The sequence below is a fragment of the Mytilus trossulus genome, chromosome 4 (assembly GCF_036588685.1).
Source record: "Mytilus trossulus isolate FHL-02 chromosome 4, PNRI_Mtr1.1.1.hap1, whole genome shotgun sequence".
In the NCBI taxonomy this organism is placed as follows: domain Eukaryota; kingdom Metazoa; phylum Mollusca; class Bivalvia; order Mytilida; family Mytilidae; genus Mytilus; species Mytilus trossulus.
This window is the reverse complement of record NC_086376.1, coordinates 52367820-52386184: the sequence shown is the minus strand read 5'-3', so window position 1 is coordinate 52386184 and position 18365 is coordinate 52367820. Positions and strand designations below refer to the sequence as shown.

Below are 18365 nucleotides of genomic sequence, written 5' to 3'. Positions count from 1 at the left end.
AAGTATTCGGACGACGACGAGGACGAAGCAGACGCCAACGTGATACCAATATACGACCCAAAAATATTTTTTTTTAAAACTGCTAAATTTAGATGAAATTGACGGCGGTTGAATTAATATTTGGAATAAGGTTATTATAGCACGTGAATATCCTTGAGGGATGGGAGTTTAGTGTTTACCTTATCATTTTGTAAAATCATGATTATTTAAAGAGTTATGAGAAGATAAAATGAGTCTGAAAGTCATAACATTGAATTAAGAGTTACAGTAACGGAATAAATAAACAAACTATAAAACAGTTGAAGAATTCTTATAAAAACTATATTGAACAGCCCAACAAACAATGACGTCATATAACAGATGACAGACATGTACCAATTATCAGGTTGTCTGCATATTGATATCGTAAAATATCAGCTGCGAGACATAATATGAAGGTTTTTGTCGAGTGAGTGCAGTGAACGAGATCAAAAAGCCTTCATATTATGCCAAGCAGCTGATATTTTACGATATCAATATGCAGATAATCGGATAATTGATTTATCGGGCTATATTTGCGTGTTTTGTAAGTGTTTTCTTTGTTTCACCAGCAACCAAAAGATGACTTGATAAGTTCGGGTCAAAGTTATTAACGTTGGTTCAAACATTATGACGTTGCTGATATGTCCGGGTCAAAGTTATTAAGGCCGGGTCAACGTATTTGACGTCACAAAGCCGTAATACGGAATAATATTAAGAGCTGAACATAGTGATATAGACAGTGGGACGACCGATAAGAAACAAATATAGGTCCGAGAAAACAGTTATGATGTAGTGAATTTATCTATAACAGAAAACAACAAAAATCTTTTAACAAAAATTAGCATGTGCTCAATTCAAAAAACATTTTTAAAGTGTAGTGGATCAATTTTGGGACACATCCTTAAGTTTGTGACCTTTTCAAAACGGACCAGATTACTAATTTATCTTGACATAAAATTACTATAATCTGTTTGGACATGTAATTTCTATTCCATATGACTATATTATGCATTAAATATTATATAAGAAAATAAAATTGAAAGGTGTATGAACCAAATGTAAAACACTGTCCACATTAGGGACTATATTTGTAGACAACGAAAGAACTTCCACTAATATGTTTTCTTATTTTTAAACGTGCATTAAAGGGATGAAAATATCCCCAAATTTCACACACATATAAAAGTAGAGTATAGGCTTTATTGTATGGTCAAAAACATGACTTGCTTTTTAACAGTAGGAATCTATGCAATCTTTACTTACATATACTCTTCATTAAAAAATTTGACAAATAAAACATTCGGCATCTTGTCTTGGTCTGTGCTGTCTGGATTGTCATCTATAACCACCTGCAATATTACAGAGATGATTTTTAAATGACACTTTAAATGTAATGTATATATTAAGAATTATGTTATCCCTACTGTCTAAGATCTAGATCATGTGATCTCTACACTAACCAGAAAACATGAAGTGTAAATTTCTCTTAATTTTGATTGACTATAAAAGAAAGAGTACTGAAAACTGTGGATTCAATGATTTTCCTGAGAACCAATTTTCGTGGATTGTAGAAAAAATTTAATTTTTCATACATATTTCACTGTATTTGATATCGAGGTTTTGTTAAAGTCTGCATATAACACTCAAGAAAATTTGTACATTTCTAAACTCTTCCAACATTGAAATTTGTGGTTCAACTTTGTCCAAGAAATCCATGAAAGTTGGTTTCCCTCGAAAAATGATGCTTCAACAGTAATCTGATTGCAGTGATTCATGGAATTTCATGATACTTTAGGAAGATTTATGCCAAAATCAGGTAACTTGGAAGTAAAATTGGGTTCAGATCTAGATATGTGATAGTTTTAAGAATTCTGCATTTATAATATATTTGATCATGGGGAACAATTAATGTAAATTTAATTTAAGTCATGATATCATGTATTTCTACATCAAATAGCAACAATATTGTATTACACCATATAAACTCTAAATAGGATTTTGTATTGGACTGTATAAAGCTGATATATTTGTCTGTCATTGGAATTAATAAAATTAAGAATTTACAGTGAAAAACATCAGAATCTGTCTATAAAAAAATAAACAATTAGTGTACATTTGCCAATACTTTAATTTTTATTTTTCAATACATTGAAGTATAATATGGACATGCTTATACAAATAAAAAGACGTGGTATGATTACCAATGAGGCAAATCTCAATCAGAGACCAAATGGCTAAACGACTATAGGACATCAGACAGCTTCAACAATGAGTAAAACCCATACTGCATAGTAAGCTATGAAAGGCCCCTACATGACAAATGCAAAACAACTCAAACAGGAAACTTAACTTTCATCCTGAACAAAACAATGAACAAAACATGATGAACAATACCAAAAGACACCATTTAATTACAAGCCCTTTTAACAGCATGTGAACGGGCGTTTTATTGGTTTGGTCTAATTATACATCCAGTTTCATATACAAAAAGAATACAACCAGTTAAACAAACTAACGTGTGACAACTCTGCATCTATTGGTAATATTTTCCCCAAATTTAAACCAAAAACAACACTAATATACTTTTTTGAAATCTTTTTTACAGACTTTTATTGACAGTTTTTTTGCATACACATACAATATTATATGTTTTTAAAATATCAATCAAAATCTTTTTTTATGTACCAATTTTGAGTCCAGAACAGGATGAGACACTCACTTTATTTATCATTTTATTTAGGAATAGGGGTGTAATACGTCCTTATCCACCAATGAGGGTCTCGCACATGCAGTGGGTTTTGTTATTTTATTGATAGTCTGTTAAATGTGGACTTACAATGACAATTCTCCGTAAAATTCAGAGACTGCAAAATGCTAAACAAGAAAAGAAAAAAAAAAGACTCAAACTTAACTATTTTGACTGTGATGTTTTTCAATTCAAGATAGTATAATTTACTTCCAATTCATAATCAATAAATGAAAATAACTGTTCTGGTCATGAAAAATATTCCACAGCTGTACAACACGCCGTAGTAATGACTTTTGTATATGGATTTTAACACCAGACCTGATTCGGCCACCCTATGCGCCATAGATTTTGTTAAATTTTTCTCATTAATCACGGGTTCATATGTTTTCTCATTTCTTCAAGTTTCATTAAAATGACATTTGGATGTCATAAATGTGCAATTAAATATTTGCTGCTAGACATTAAGCAGCTACCAATACTCATAATAAGCTATTGCAGGTTGTTTTGTTCCGAATTGTGTTATTAGTAAAATGTTTTTCAGCATGTTACAGTTTAAGCAAAGAATAGTAAGATAGATGGCAGTTACTCGGTGCCAGACTAAAAAGCTCCACAATTCTTCTTTCGTCTTTCCATGTTGTACTGTCAGTACTCTCTTCTGTTTCTATCCCCATTTCTTCCATTTCGTCATGCAAAATTTTATTTGATTTATTTTTGTACATCTCAAGTATTTCCTTTAATTTCACTGCTTTTCGACGGATTTCTCCGTCTTTCAGAAACAGCATGGCCTCTTTTTTAGCAGGTACTTTTTTTTAATTTGTGCAACCAAAATTAATGACGTCAGTGAATATTCTACCAAATATGACTTCTTTTAAAGTGACGTCGCGAAATGTTAACGTTCTTATTAGAAACATCACGAAATTATGTTACTGCTGTATTGTATTCCCTTAACAGAATAAATGGAAGAATTAATTTCATATATATAAAGAAACAGATTCTTCATTTTCATGATTGTTAATTTTTACCAATCTCAAAACTTTACCAAATATTTTGAACAATGTAAATAGAATTTTACCACAAACAATGTTCAACCAGATGCTTCGCAGGGCGTAGCTTTATACGACCGCAGAGGTTGAACCCTGAACGGTTGGGGCAAGTATGGACACAACATTCAAGCTGGATTCAGCTCTAAATTTGGATTGTGGTTAAATAGTTGACACAGCATAGGTTTCTGACACAGAATGAATGTGTTCTAATGAACTTAAAATTTGTGTTTTCTCTTAGAGCAATTCACTATGCTGTTCAATGTTAATCCTCTCAAAAAAATGTTTGAAGGAATTTTCTTTTTATTTATGAAATTTCAAATGAGAAAAATTGAACCCAATTTTTTAATCACATCCCCCTTTCCCTTATTCCAAAACTTATCTCAATTAAAATATTCTAATGGAGTTTGCAACAATAACTACTCATTTAAATACATCATAAAATAAACTGTAAATAAAATGTAAAAAAACTGCTTGTTATCACTGAATGGTAAAGATTATTTAAATTTATCAGTTGGTAGTAAAAAGTGAATATACATTGTATATTGTATATAACAAAGATTTAAGTTGATTCTGGACAAAGAAAGATAACTCCAATTAAAAAAATTCTTGCAATAAGATATTTTTTGCTTACTATTTTGGACAAAGAAAGATAACTCTAATTGAAAAAAAAATTTGCTATTTCACAATATTGTGAAATTAGATATTTCTTGCCATTGCACAATACTGTGCAATTGAAAAGACTTGCTATTCCACAATACTTAATGTAATAATTTTAGATCCTGATTTGGACCAACTTGAAAACTGGGCCCATAATCAAAAATCTAAGTACATGTTTAGATTCAGCATATCAAAGAGGCCCAAGAATTTAATTTTTGTTAAAATCAAACTTAGTTTAATTTTGGACTCTTTGGACCTTAATGTAGGCCAATTTGAAAACAGGACCAAAAATGAAGAATCTACATACACAGTTAGATTTGGCATATCAAGGAACCCCATTTATTCAATTTTTGATGAAATCAAAAAAGTTAAATTTTGGACCCCGATTTGGGCCAACTTGAAAACTGGGCCAATAATAAAAAATCTAAGTTCATTTTTAGATTCAGCATATCAAAGAACCCCAAGGATTCAATTTTTGTTCAAATCAAACTAAGTTTAATTTTGGACCCTTTGGACCTTAATGTAGACCAATTTGAAAACGGGACCAAAAGTTAAGAATCTACATACACAGTTAGATTCGGCATATCAAAGAACCCCAGTTATTCAATTTTGATGAAATCAAACAAAGTTTAATTTTGGACCCTTTGGGCCCCTTTTTCCTAAACTGTTGGGACCAAAACTCCCAAAATCAATACCAACTTTCCTTTTATGGTCATTAACCTTGTGTTTAAATTTCATAGATTTCTATTCACTTATACTAAAGTTATGGTGAGAAAACCAAGAAAACTGCTTATTTGGGTCCCTTTTTGGCCCCTAATTCCTAAACTGTTCGGACCTAAACTCCCATTATGTTTAAATTTCATTGATTTCTATTTACTTAAACTAAAGTTATTGTGCGAAAACCCAGAATAATGCTTATTTGGGCCCTTTTTTGGCCCCTAATTCCTACACTGTTAAAACCAAACCTCCCAAAATCAATCCCAACCTTTCTATTGTGGTCATCAACCTTGTGTCAAAATTTCATAGATTTCTATTAACTTAAACTAAAGTTATAGTGCGAAAACCAAGAAAATGCTTATTTGGGCCCTTTTTGGCCCCTAATTCCTAAAATGTTGGGACCAAAACTCCCAAAATCAATACCAACTTTCCTTTTATGGTCATTAACCTTGTGTTTAAATTTCATAGATTTCTATTAACTTAAACTAAAGTTATAGTGCGAAAACCAAGAAAATGCTTATTTGGGCCCTTTTTGGCCCCTAATTCCTAAAATGTTGGGACCAAAACTCCCAAAATCAATACCAACCTTTCTTTTATGGTCATAAACCTTGTGTTAAAATTTCATAGATTTCTATTCACTTTTACTAAAGTTAGAGTGCGAAAACTAAAAGTATTCGGACGACGACGACGACGACGACGACGACGCCAACGTGATAGCAATATACGACGAAATTTTTTTCAAAATTTGCGGTCGTATAAAAATTGTTCAATTTAACAGTGTGACAGGTAAAATTTACCTGTGCTGGCCACCATGGGAACCTTGAAAGCTTAATCCAAACCACTTCTTTGTCTTTGTAATCCATTGTGCCATACAGCCTGGAATTACAAAACATGTAAATATAAGTATCGAGCTGATTAATAAAGTAGAAACCTACCATATTCAGCTAAATTAGAGACAATTTAACAAAATTACAAATGAAAATAATTCACACACAAAAATAAAGCAAATGTATGACCAACCTTTTTGTGATTTAATAAAAGAAGAAATCCACAGCATGTATCAAATCACACTGAAAGTTAGAAACTCTGTATAATGTGCCTTCACACTGCCAATTCTATAGTATTGAGTTTTTCATGTAAAATGTACATTTATGGCTATGGCAATGTATGTTTATGTAGCAATCATAAAAAGGTATATATATTTTGTAAATATAAATCTCCTATGAGAGGAACATTGTATGTAAAGTTATATGATGCAGATGTTTATGTCCACTGACCAGTTTGTGTATATAATTATTCATTATGTATTCAAATTATGTATTCAAATATGAAAAATAGATAGATAGATAATTTTATTAACCAATCATGGTGCCCAAAATTTGAGCTATTCAATCAAATGAATGAATTACAAAATAAAGCACAGAAAATGATTAGAATGATTATAAAGTACATTTAAACAAAAAACCACATGAATACTCATTTACACTAATTAACCTGATATAAACCAAGTTATTGACAAAACATAGTTGTTATGGGTGCCACTGTGACCTGGAGAAATTACATAATTCTTTATAGTTCTAGGTCTATGGGAGACAACTCCTGATCAATTTTTTTTCCTATATATATATATCTATATATATTTTTCTTCTATTTTTTTTCTTCTTCAAACAACAACATTTTCTATAATTTTCTTTCGTTCTTATAAAAGGGAGTGCAATAAATTAGATAACAAACATATCTTCAGATGAAAGAATCCAAACAAATATCATTTCATCAGATAATCTTGAAAAAATTTTGAATTTAGAATTTAAATTAGTTAGATGTTGAGAAACAGTATCTTTTAGAACAGGACATTTTAAAAGAAAATGTAGTTCGCCTTCAACTGCGTGGTTACATACAATGTAGCTTACAACTAATATATGCGTTATAATGTATGTACATTCAATCAATGTACACAAGAAATCTACAAACTGACCAATTAAAAATTTCGCAATAAATAAGCAAACTTATTGACCACCCTTGACATTCAACTGCATTTTATGTTTATTTTTAATCCTTGTCTATCATGTCTATACAACACACTATACATTACAAGAATAGACATCAGTATCTCATTTTATCTTTATCTATTATGGGATGTTAAAATATCAATGTTCTTTCAATTTCACATTTTTCTAATAATATCAAACAGTAGGTTAACGTTAAGGTCAATTAACAGTAAATTTTTCAGAGATTTACGCAAAATTTTGCTTACAATTCTGATGAATTTCAACTGAAAATCGAAAAAATATATGCATTTATCTCATTTATTATTTTTAATATTACTGATTGAATTCTTACAAAAAGCTAAATCTGTTACATAGCCTATTTACTGTTCCTTGACCTAAACATTTATGTAACCATAATTTTTAACTTTGTATTTTTTATACATGTAAATTTTTTAAGGAAAATAAGGAATAATGTTCTTTTTTCTTTCGTTAAAGTATAGCCATAAAATTAATGGACAAATCTTCAATTTCATCTACTTATGGAAATAATTTTATTTTTACTTTTGGGTCCATATATAAATCAAATGAACATGATATGTGGCCCAAGAACACAGTTATTTCGTAGTGCATTTCTTTTAGACAATAAATTCAAATTAAAAAAATCGCACCTGCTCTTTCTGAAAAAGAATTCACAGTGTAGTGTACTACCAGTGAGACAAATAATATCAAAATTATAGAAACTTCTACCAGCTCTAACTCAAAATATTGACAATTCTGTGTTAAGGGGGTGTAAAATTCAGTTTGACAGCTTCAGACGTGATAAAATTTGACCTTTTTGAACTGGACCAAATCACTACTTAACATAAAGATTCAGCACCCAAATTTTTTAAACATGTAATTACATCCCCCTACTTAATATTTCATGCATTCAATATCAAGAAATAAATTGGGAAAGTGTATCAAATAAAACATGCAAGTTATACACTGTTTACACTAGGGACTATATTCGTAGACAACGAAAACCAAAGGACGATAACTGTGTCCTTGGACCTAATAGGACAGAAAGACTTGACCAATCTTTATAAAACTTTGCATAACCTAAGCTTAGGCAATTGTGAGATAGGTTGCCACGTTTCATGGCCCTATGGCATATATTAGAGAAACTAGGGTCATTTTAATTTAGACATTTGAATGTTTATTTTTGACGTGTAAATTAAATATCTTCAACTGTCAAGATTTTGGCCTAAAAATTAAAAAATTTGCAAAAATTTGCTTTTTAAATGCTCTTCAATATCAAATATAAAGTATTAAAAGCATCTGAACACTCATTTTATTTATCAGATGTATTGTAATTATTCCAAAGTTAAATTTATATGAGCCTATGCCTGAAAATAGAGATTTTCAAATTTAGGGACGCCTTATATAAATATGCATTTTTCTTAGCCAATTTGAAGTTTTTGAAGTTTTTTTAGCCTAAATTATTCTTTCACATGTATTAAATGTACTTTAAATGCATAGAAAAGTTACAAAAAGCATACCACATGAGTATAAAAAGGTCTTGGGCCATGTAGTACTGAGAACTATTTAGAGTCGAGTTAGGCGGTAGCCCATATTGACATATAAAAATGCACACAGAAGCTATTAGAAATGAAAATATGTTACTTTTTGCTCATTTCTATGCTAAGGTGTTATGATACATAAAGTCTAATTGCAAAAGCACTCTTGCATTTAAATATTTTTAAAGACAATATGGTCTGATGGTCAGTTTTTTCACTTTTCAATGGAAAACTTGCATTTAGTTTTAGTATCAATAGGCATAAATTGGACCACTTACTATCATACAGCGAAAAAAAAATGGTAGCCTATGAAAGGAGTAATACAGTTAATTGCTTCTTTTACAGATTTAGTGAAATATTTGTGATTGACTACAGATTTGATGTACAAAGCTCTTCACATTTTACATACATCTAGTAGGCCGTTTAACTATGGCCGTGAATACAAAATATCTGCACTTTTTTTCTGTGATAATCGTCTTTTCTGTATATCCAGAGTTCACAAATGGTTAATTAAATTTGATTTAATCATAGAAACACAAATATCAGGAACAAAAAAGCTGTCAGATAGAAAGTCAGCATGCCTTTTAGGCATAAAATGTAAACTGCTTTAAAATGCTTATTATAGCCGTAGAATGCAAAAATGACACATTTTAACAGAATTTCTGTAAACCAAAGATGTTAATCTTTTACTTTGATTGGGTTTGACAAATTGAAACCAGCAAATCATTCAAGAAAGTTGCCAAAGTACAGAATCTAGATTTCAGGAATCCATCTCTTAGGCCCGAGAACACAGTTATTTTGTAGTGCATTTCTTTTAGACAATAAATTCAAATTAAAAAAATTGCACCTGCTCTTTCTCAAATAACAAATAATATCGAAATAATAGAAACTTCTACCAGTTCTAACTCAAAATATTGACAATTCTGTGTTAAGGGGGTGTAAAATTCAGTTTGAAAGCTTCAGACGTGATAAAATTTTACCTTTTTGAACTGGACCAAATCACTACTTAACATAAAGATTCAGCACCCAAATTTTTTAAACATGTAATAACATCCCCCTACTTAATATTTCATGCATTCAATATCAAGAAATAAATTGGGAAAGTGTATCAAATAAAACATGCAAGTTATACACTGTTTACACTAGGGACTATATTCGTAGACAACGAAAACCAGAGGACGATAACTGTGTCCTTGGACCATGTACAGTAATAACAGTTTTTTGTACGTTTCAATTGTTCATGTAACAATATAATGGAGTGCTTAGGGCTATTAAGATTTTTTTTTTCAATATATACAATGTAGCTTTTATGGCTCTTAAGTCAATGTTATTTTTATAAGTTAATTGATTTGACAATTTTCATTAATAATTTACATGAAGAGTTAGTAATCTGTTAGTCAATCTCAAATTTCGTAATAAAATAAAAAACAATTTCCCAATAAAATTACACAAATTGTCACAATATAAAATTTTCCTTTTACTTATTTTTAGTATTCAAATATAGAGGTTAAATTCTGAGAGAAATACATATCCATTTATAAATTAAAAAAATGCAAAAATAAACTGACCATAGTCATGATAGTGTTATGAAAACTTTTTTCTATTAGATTAGTTAAAAGGGAAAATCCACAGCAAGCTTTGAAACTCTCTTCAAAATTCCTTTAGACTGTCATTTCCATATCATAGAATTTGCAAAGTATATCTACTGGGAGAGATGACCATATTGCAACCATAATAATTAAGGATAATTTACAAAATATAAACATTAATCTCTCATGTCATGATAAGCATTGCTATAAAGTAAGATAATGTTAACAACCATTTAATATATATGCAAATATGCATTAAAAACTACAAATTACAAATGTCAATGCCACAAATATCACAAAAAATAATGCAAATGTATCGACCAACCTTGACAACAGACTGCATTTTATAGTTATTTTCAATCCTTGTCCATACAACACACTGTACATGACGAGAATGGACATCTGTCAATGTCACTGATATGTGTATAATATAAAAAGAACATCTGATAGATCAGATAATATTATACCAGTAAGTCACATGTGATCATATAAAACTGTATAAAACATGCCTGGAAGCCATGTATTAAGGTAAGTACCTTTATTCTCAAATAATTTTATTTTTGACAGTATTTAGTGTTTTCTTTAATTAATTAATTGAAATTATAAAAGTTGGATGAGTTTAAATGTCTTACTTCAAATCAGGGTTGGCAAAGTATTACCAGTCCGGGAATTCCTGGATGGGAAAATGGGCAATACTCCCAGAAATGAGGAATACTGGGCATTACTAGGCAATATGATTTGTTAAGCTTATTTTAACACAAAATAGTAAAGTCTTGTTGTAGTTTCATAGTATTACAGCTAAAGATATACTTTTTATACAGATAACCATTGACAGTCATTTCTAAAATAATGAAAAATTCAATTTTATTCCCTTCTGTGTAGACAGAATACAAGATTTGCACATTTAAGGAAACCTTGTTAATTACCAAGCATTGTTTCAATATTAAAACATACTTTGATAAACAATATTTATTGCAATATTTAAGTTAATTTTAATTTCAAATGCTATACATTCATAATGCTAAATGAACACCCTAAGGGTCTTATAGAATTGTCTGGTGATAGCCTTTTTATATTTTAAGGTTGACATCAAAAAAATATTATGCAAGAAAACAACATGATTGCTTTAACAGATGGAGAAAAGGAATATTTTTATAAAAAAAAATATAATTAAAGTTTAGAAAAAATAGGTGCCCAATCTGTTGAACAAGGAATTAAACTGGTTTTGCCAAACCAACAACTTGAAAAATAAAAGCTTAGTCCAGTCTTCATGTTCAACCACAGGCCCAGCAGCCCAGGTTTGTAAAATTCCAGTTGACTTGTAGACTCACTGTGTGGCTCTTGCTTTTAGAGCTACAAGTATAACATAGTACAAGCGTGTGTCATTGTATGGCTCTAACTTTTCTGAGTTTTTGAGCTATACATTTCAAGTACAAGTAAAACATAGGGGGTCCGACCCATAATCCGTCAATCCTCTTATCCGACAGACTGATAGTCTGACAGTCCTATTATCCGACAGCCTGATAGTCCACTGGCAAGTCACTTGTCTCTGAAAAGTATGCCTATAAAGAACATGGAACGACTACACAAAAAAATGTCAAATCGATCTTTTTTACGTTGAATGAAAGATTAACAGGGATCAGTCGAGACATCTATTGAATATGCAAATAGGGGAGATAACCATCCAAAAAGAAGGAAAAGTGGAGGGACATGAAAATACATGTAGGCATCAAAGATTGAAACAAAGAATACATGTACATGTATATGAATGGAGCAAGAAATTTGATGGACTTAGTGGGAGGCTGTTTGTCACTATGTTGTCATAATTCTAGGTGTATTGTGTGATGTCCAGCAAATTAGACAAATTAGACAAAGGTTGTTATATATAGGGGTTTGTTCATGATGACGAATAATGGTAAAATACTACATGTGACATATACATGTATACATGTATATCACATTCTATCTCATATGTTACATACACATGCATGCGAAGGAGTGTAAACAAACTAGATTAGATTTCATTATTAACATCTACATATTAACAAGGAATTGTATATTTAAAAGGAATGTAAAGGCAGCTGGAGATCAATAGGGATACCCGCAGCGCACCCGCAGAGCTATAATCCATGTCTGGCTCAGGCGGAAGTATGATGAATAATATAAAAAATCATGACGGAGGTCCATTTCCTGTCATATAGATCGGTCTTTTAATTCATGGGGTCATCTTGCTTGAGACGACATAAACATGATAAATGAGAGATAAAGCCAAAATCTAGAATAAACTTTTATTCCTTGAAAAAGGGAAAAGGTATCATTTTAATGCCTTATTAAATGTAGGTTTGTAATATTGTATTGAGTAAATTCTCATTAGAATAGACCTCTGTCTTGAAACTTGAGGGAGTTATAATCCGGATTATAAAACAAAAAATACTGTGTTTTGATTTTTTTCTAAAAACTCAGCAACAAAGAAGCGCAAAACAAAACAGTTGATATCATTATGAAGCTGGATCCTTTTTATATCGTTTAACCCTTACCATGCGGTGCCCGTCTTTTGACGGGCGGACCCTAATAACCGTGATTTGGCTCCAATGGCGTTCCATACTTTTAGAAGTCCACTGTATGATACTTATTTTGAAAGTTATGTATGTCCCGTCAACCTGAGGCTATCCATATTCACGTTTCTCATGTATAAGTAGCATTTTGAGCACAAATACGGACTTGGAAAATTGAAATTGGCTAAAACTCGGTTTTCTGGAGGGGTAGGCTTCACATCTGTATCTTACACAAGGAGTTCAGAGGCATAACACTGGCAAAGATAGTGCAAACTCACGGCCATATAACTACTGATCATTATTATTATTGAAATACGCATAGGAAACAACTACTTCCGGTTTTGGGTCCATTCGAAGTCCAAAATCAGCAAAAATCGTGAAATTCGGTATTTTGGGTCCAAATGACCTTCTGTAGACTGATGAATCAAGATCAGATTCACTCCGATCTAACAACTGTTGGGGTCAATTTGTTCACTAGGGTCCACTCCACACGCAGGCTACAGCTGGATACCTTAACCAGCAACCCTGGGTCTACTGGGTCAAGAGAAGGGGTGAAAAATCGGCAAAATTGACGCTTTTTGCATCTAATGACCCTCTTTGGGGCAAATTCCCGCAAAAAAAATTCCGCCTCCTCACCACGACCACCCCACCCCGTGATCACCTATATTAGATTTAAAGAATTCAATATGCTACAGCAACAGGGCTCAGCTCATTTGCATATGATTTGCATATTTTTGCAAATAAACGAAAATTAGACATTTTCTAAAAACAATTCCGCATGGTAAGGGTTAAGCTCTTTTTAAAGTTTCTTGTTATTTTTCTGAGTTTCCTACGATTTTTAGAAATTTCAGTTTTGAGTTTCATTATTCTGTCAAAATATGTCTATCAATCTGGGAGTGCTCTACGATTTCTTTATAATATTGAAAAGTAGAAAGAACAAAGTGGGAAAATGGGATATCACTTTAAAGAAGAAATATTTTCCTACAGTTTGGTATAAATTACCAATGCTAAATATAAATGGTACTATGTAAATTATTTTATTTCAAAACATGTTGAAAATTTGAAGTTGTGCATCAACAAAATAATCGACACTTTGTATTTTGGTATGAGTTAAATAACTACTTGAAATAGATGTGACATTGACATACAATTTAAAAGCTTAAAATCTTTTTTCTATCTTATAGTGTTGGTTCTATGAAAATGGTGATAAAAACAAATTTGCTATGAATTTTCAAAATCCCATGTTTACAGTTCACATTGACGCAATTTTGTTTGAAGTAACAGGCAAGAAATATATACAAGACTTATGGTTGGGATTGTTTGTGTCTTTTTATATACCATGTTGATGATATTCATTTATTTTTTTGTCAAACATTTTTTTAGATACTAAATCGTTGTTTGGTAATGCAGTTTGCCATTATTAAGCGTTGTGGCAAATTACCATACGCAACAGCAAAACTGTTCCTTCCTTTTTTCTCGCAGAGCAGTAGTCTATAGGTCGCAAAAGTATTCCTTTGATGTTAAAATAAAGAAAATGTGAATGTGGGAAAGTTTTAACTGTTTCTAATTAGAAAATTTATTGCATCTCTGCATAATTTAGCATTAATTAACAGGTGAGCTCGACATTATTAATTTTTAACATCTGAAAAGTATGTAAGACCAGAGACAAATTAGCTTATCATTGATACATGATATATTATACCTGCAAATTGGAACATCCCGCATGACATTGTTTATTATAACACCTGTAATCTAAGTTCTTTTATCTAGATAATATACTGCAGTTGTTTACTTTTTATTTCCCTTCATAATAATTTATTAACTTCTTTCTTTATCAGTCATTTAGTTACATTTTTAAAATGTTTTTTTTTTTGCATGAAAACTATTTAAAACTCGTAAAATGTCCGATATCATCTGATTGTAACAAACCTTCGAGATATCAAGATAAAAAAAACAAGAATAAAAAGTTTTTTATACATTGTAAGTAACTTTGCATGTGGTTGTATTGTTATATATACTCGCACAATTTAAAGTACCATTACTCTACAATAGAATATGGACCATAATTCGCTATTGGGCTCCGTTTCCTATAACTATAGAAAAGTGATAAAATGTGAATTACTGTAAGAAAAGTTGTAACTACATCTAAAGATGCCATTATTTTTATCAACATACAAGTGTATGCTACTCCTCCCTAGAAAAAAAATTGAAATATACGAATTTCAAAGATTCTACAACCGTCTTTTTGTGTCGTTTCTCGCGTCACTTTTTGCTTCCGAAGAGCATAACGCTGACTGATTTATAGATAATCGTCACCAGCAAATTCGTAACTTTTGCTTTCAAATAACAAAGAACATCGACCAATAAGAAAAGTGAGAAGAAAATGCCGAGAACTATAAGTATTTATGTAGCAGATGTAAGAACAGTGGCGTGATTTTTGTGTCCGATTTCGTACCGCAATTTTTAGATGATGTAATCTGCTTTGTTGTAATAGAATTCTTAAAAACAATATGCAAATATGAATTCTCGCGAGATGTTCAAACAGGTAAATCCGAGATGATTTACATTCTTGTTTTGATCTTCGTAATAATTAAGTAAGAACATGACATCGTCGTTATGCGTTACATTTCACACGAAACAGAAGTCCAGTTGTTTATTAAAATTGTTTTTGTCCTTAAGTTCTTATCATTTCCAGTCATACGTGAAACATGTGACTAACATGTGATCACGCCATTACAGCCGGACATACGATATACTAGTTATAAACATTGTTTTTGTTTCCAACGGGATGTTAGCAAACATAAACTGTAGACTTGTTTCGACTTGTTTAAAAAAGGAAAATACAATTTTCAAAGAGATTGCGCTGGGGGTCTATTATTTTTCCTATGTGCATAATGTTACATACGATCTTGTGTGAAAATAAATGCCCAATGACTTGACAAAATCAATTTCAGATTTGACCGACGTTTAAACACACTACGTTTCCCAATAACGACGTAAAGGGTCCTTGGAAAATTCAATCGAAATTACGTCTCTTATCATGGTGCCGATGTTCGTTGGATTGATTTTGCTTCAGCAGTAAATATTACTGGATATTTTAGGTGAATAAAGATAATTAAATGAAAAATGCATGTTAATATACCGTTACACTTGGAATGTACAAAGTTGGTATCTTGTCAAAATTTTTAATTTTTTTTTTTTATTCATGTTCTGCAAACACTTATCAGAAACGCAATAAACTTGTCAAAGGAGAAGTAAACTTTTACCATGCATGACTTGAAAGGAAGTACTTTATTGATTTTAGCCCACTAAAGTAGGTTAAAATGTGGAAACCATGTAGATGGTGTACAGGTCACAAATATCACATGGTGCCTATTTTAAAGATTTTAATTCCAAGTTAAAAGTTTTTTTCTTTACTGGATTTAAAGAATTTTACATTGCCAATGATTTGGAATAAATTGTATATAACTGAAATTTCAAAACCAAATATAAATACATTTTTTGGCTTAAACATCAAGATACAACGATTGTGGTATCCTGTATCAATGAAGAAAAAGTGGAAATTTCTGAATAAATTGTACTAATTGTTTTCAAAACAAGCACATATTAAGGAGTTTTATAATACTGTTACATTAAAGATAGATTTTAAGAAAAAGTATACTGTTCAGATTATTTTAAGCAGATTTTGCAATAAAATAAAACTTAAAAAATGCTTTTGGTTTCTTATGGTTTCTTATCGTGCTCAAAAAAAACTTTAATTTAACATTGAAAATACATTTTAAATGTTAACATGAAGCAAGTAACACTAGTAATGGTGTTCATTTATGTCTTTTGAAATATATTGGGCCAAATAAAGAAAATAAAGATTGGTTTCCTGTGTGGTTTCCTGTCACGTAAACGGTGAATCAAAATGTATTAATTTTTTCTTGAAAAACTCAATTGATCCATTTATACTATTCTAACACCAACACAACCCACAGAATAAAAGTTAAAGTTTTAGAACTTATAAAAAAAGATACCAAAAGAAACCAAAGGCCGAATACCAAATTATGGTCCATATGTATTTCGAATTATCTTCTAAAAAAAACCAATAATATTATGATTTATTTTACACCAAGCAAATTGAAACAGAAAGCCCCTCAGAAGGATTTTAGTTCATTATTTTTTATTACAGAAACAGAAGCATAGCTTGAAATATCATTGTCAAGTGCGATAACTAGTGTCAGATAAAATGACCACGTTCGATAACTTCTACCAGATAAGTTATGAGCCAGTTAGAGCAATGGGGTGTAATTAACACCCGGTCAAAGCAAGAGATGCATCATAATATTTTCTTTGAAGTCTGTTGCGTTTCCATTCCTTTTAAATATATACAATTCCTTGATATTAACAGAGACATATATATATATGTCTCTGATATTAATAAACAGGAATGAAAACTTATATTAATATCAAGAACAATTTGTTCAAATGGTATTGGATATAATTTTTTATCCAATTATACAGCTCATGTTACAAACTACTTGCGTTTCAGTAGTATTAATAATATGCTTTATATAGGACGATATCCATATCATTTGCAGCAGAAGATTGAGCAAAGCAGAAGGGCTTAGTGTCGGACAGTCAGACTGTTAGATTAATGGATTATCAGATTATAGGAACCTTCAGACTATTGGACTGTCAGAATTTTGGGGTGTTGGATATATCTAAGCTAAGCTCCCAAACATGTTACATGTATAAGATTAAGAGTGTCACTGTGTTGCTCTTACAGTTTGAGCTACAAATGTAACATTGTATAATAGATTCATGAGGCGATCCCTTTTCTGCAGTTTTGCTCTCCCGTAATATAGTAACAACAAAAGCTCAGGAGACTGAACAAGTCAATAGGAAGAAGTTTTGCTGTTAGTGTTAGGGTCACAGTTAAAAGTCAACAGTTAACAGTTTACTGAAAACAGCTTTGTAAAGTTTGGGATTTAGTAGATGGCACGTGCTTTGAAGAATGAAACAAAAATTTCATTCGATGAATGGGCTGTTTATGCAGTAAGTGTGACATGACTTCCTTTTGAAAAACATTCCTACCCATGTACCTACATCAAAGTTTAAGAAGGGTTTTGTTTGGAAACAGTGTCGCCATCTGGTAATCTTATTATTCAGAAAATCAAGAACGAAAACTCTAATCTAGAACTTTCTATAATAATACCAACACAACCCGGAACTTTAAACTTTTAACGTTAGGCACCAGCAACGCAAGTCTGAGATAGCAATTTTTATCATATATTTAGTACAAAATACAGCTATTTTGTATATCTAATAAAGGTTCTTTTTTCCAGTCTGTATCACCTACCCTGTATCGCATACCCCGTATCGCATGGCTAAACCCGTATCGCATGGTAAAACCCGTATCGCATACCTTTTTTTTTTTTTCTTTTTAACTAAAGTCAGTTTTTTAGGTTTTTTTTTTGCTTTAGAATTTTTTTTCTAAAAATAGGT

The 18365-nt window shown here is 31.1% G+C and overlaps 1 protein-coding gene across 2 annotated transcripts in view; it reads right to left on the bottom strand.

The window, feature by feature from the left end:
• The window catches only part of LOC134715500 (uncharacterized), a 60498-nt gene extending 42465 nt beyond the window's left edge, over nt 1-18033 (bottom strand). Inside the window, exons 1-3 of one of the 2 annotated variants that reach the window (XM_063577704.1) lie at nt 17967-18033; nt 5985-6063; nt 1285-1370 (exon numbers count right to left, since the gene is read on the bottom strand). In XM_063577704.1, the coding sequence (XP_063433774.1) occupies nt 1285-1370; nt 5985-6063; nt 17967-17968 (167 nt within the window). In that variant the 5' untranslated portion in view covers nt 17969-18033. Of the gene's footprint in view, nt 1-1284; nt 1371-5984; nt 6064-10645; nt 10764-17966 lie in introns of those variants that run through there. The other variant, XM_063577703.1, reaches the window with a different exon arrangement.
• Nucleotides 18034-18365: the final 332 nt, after the last annotated feature.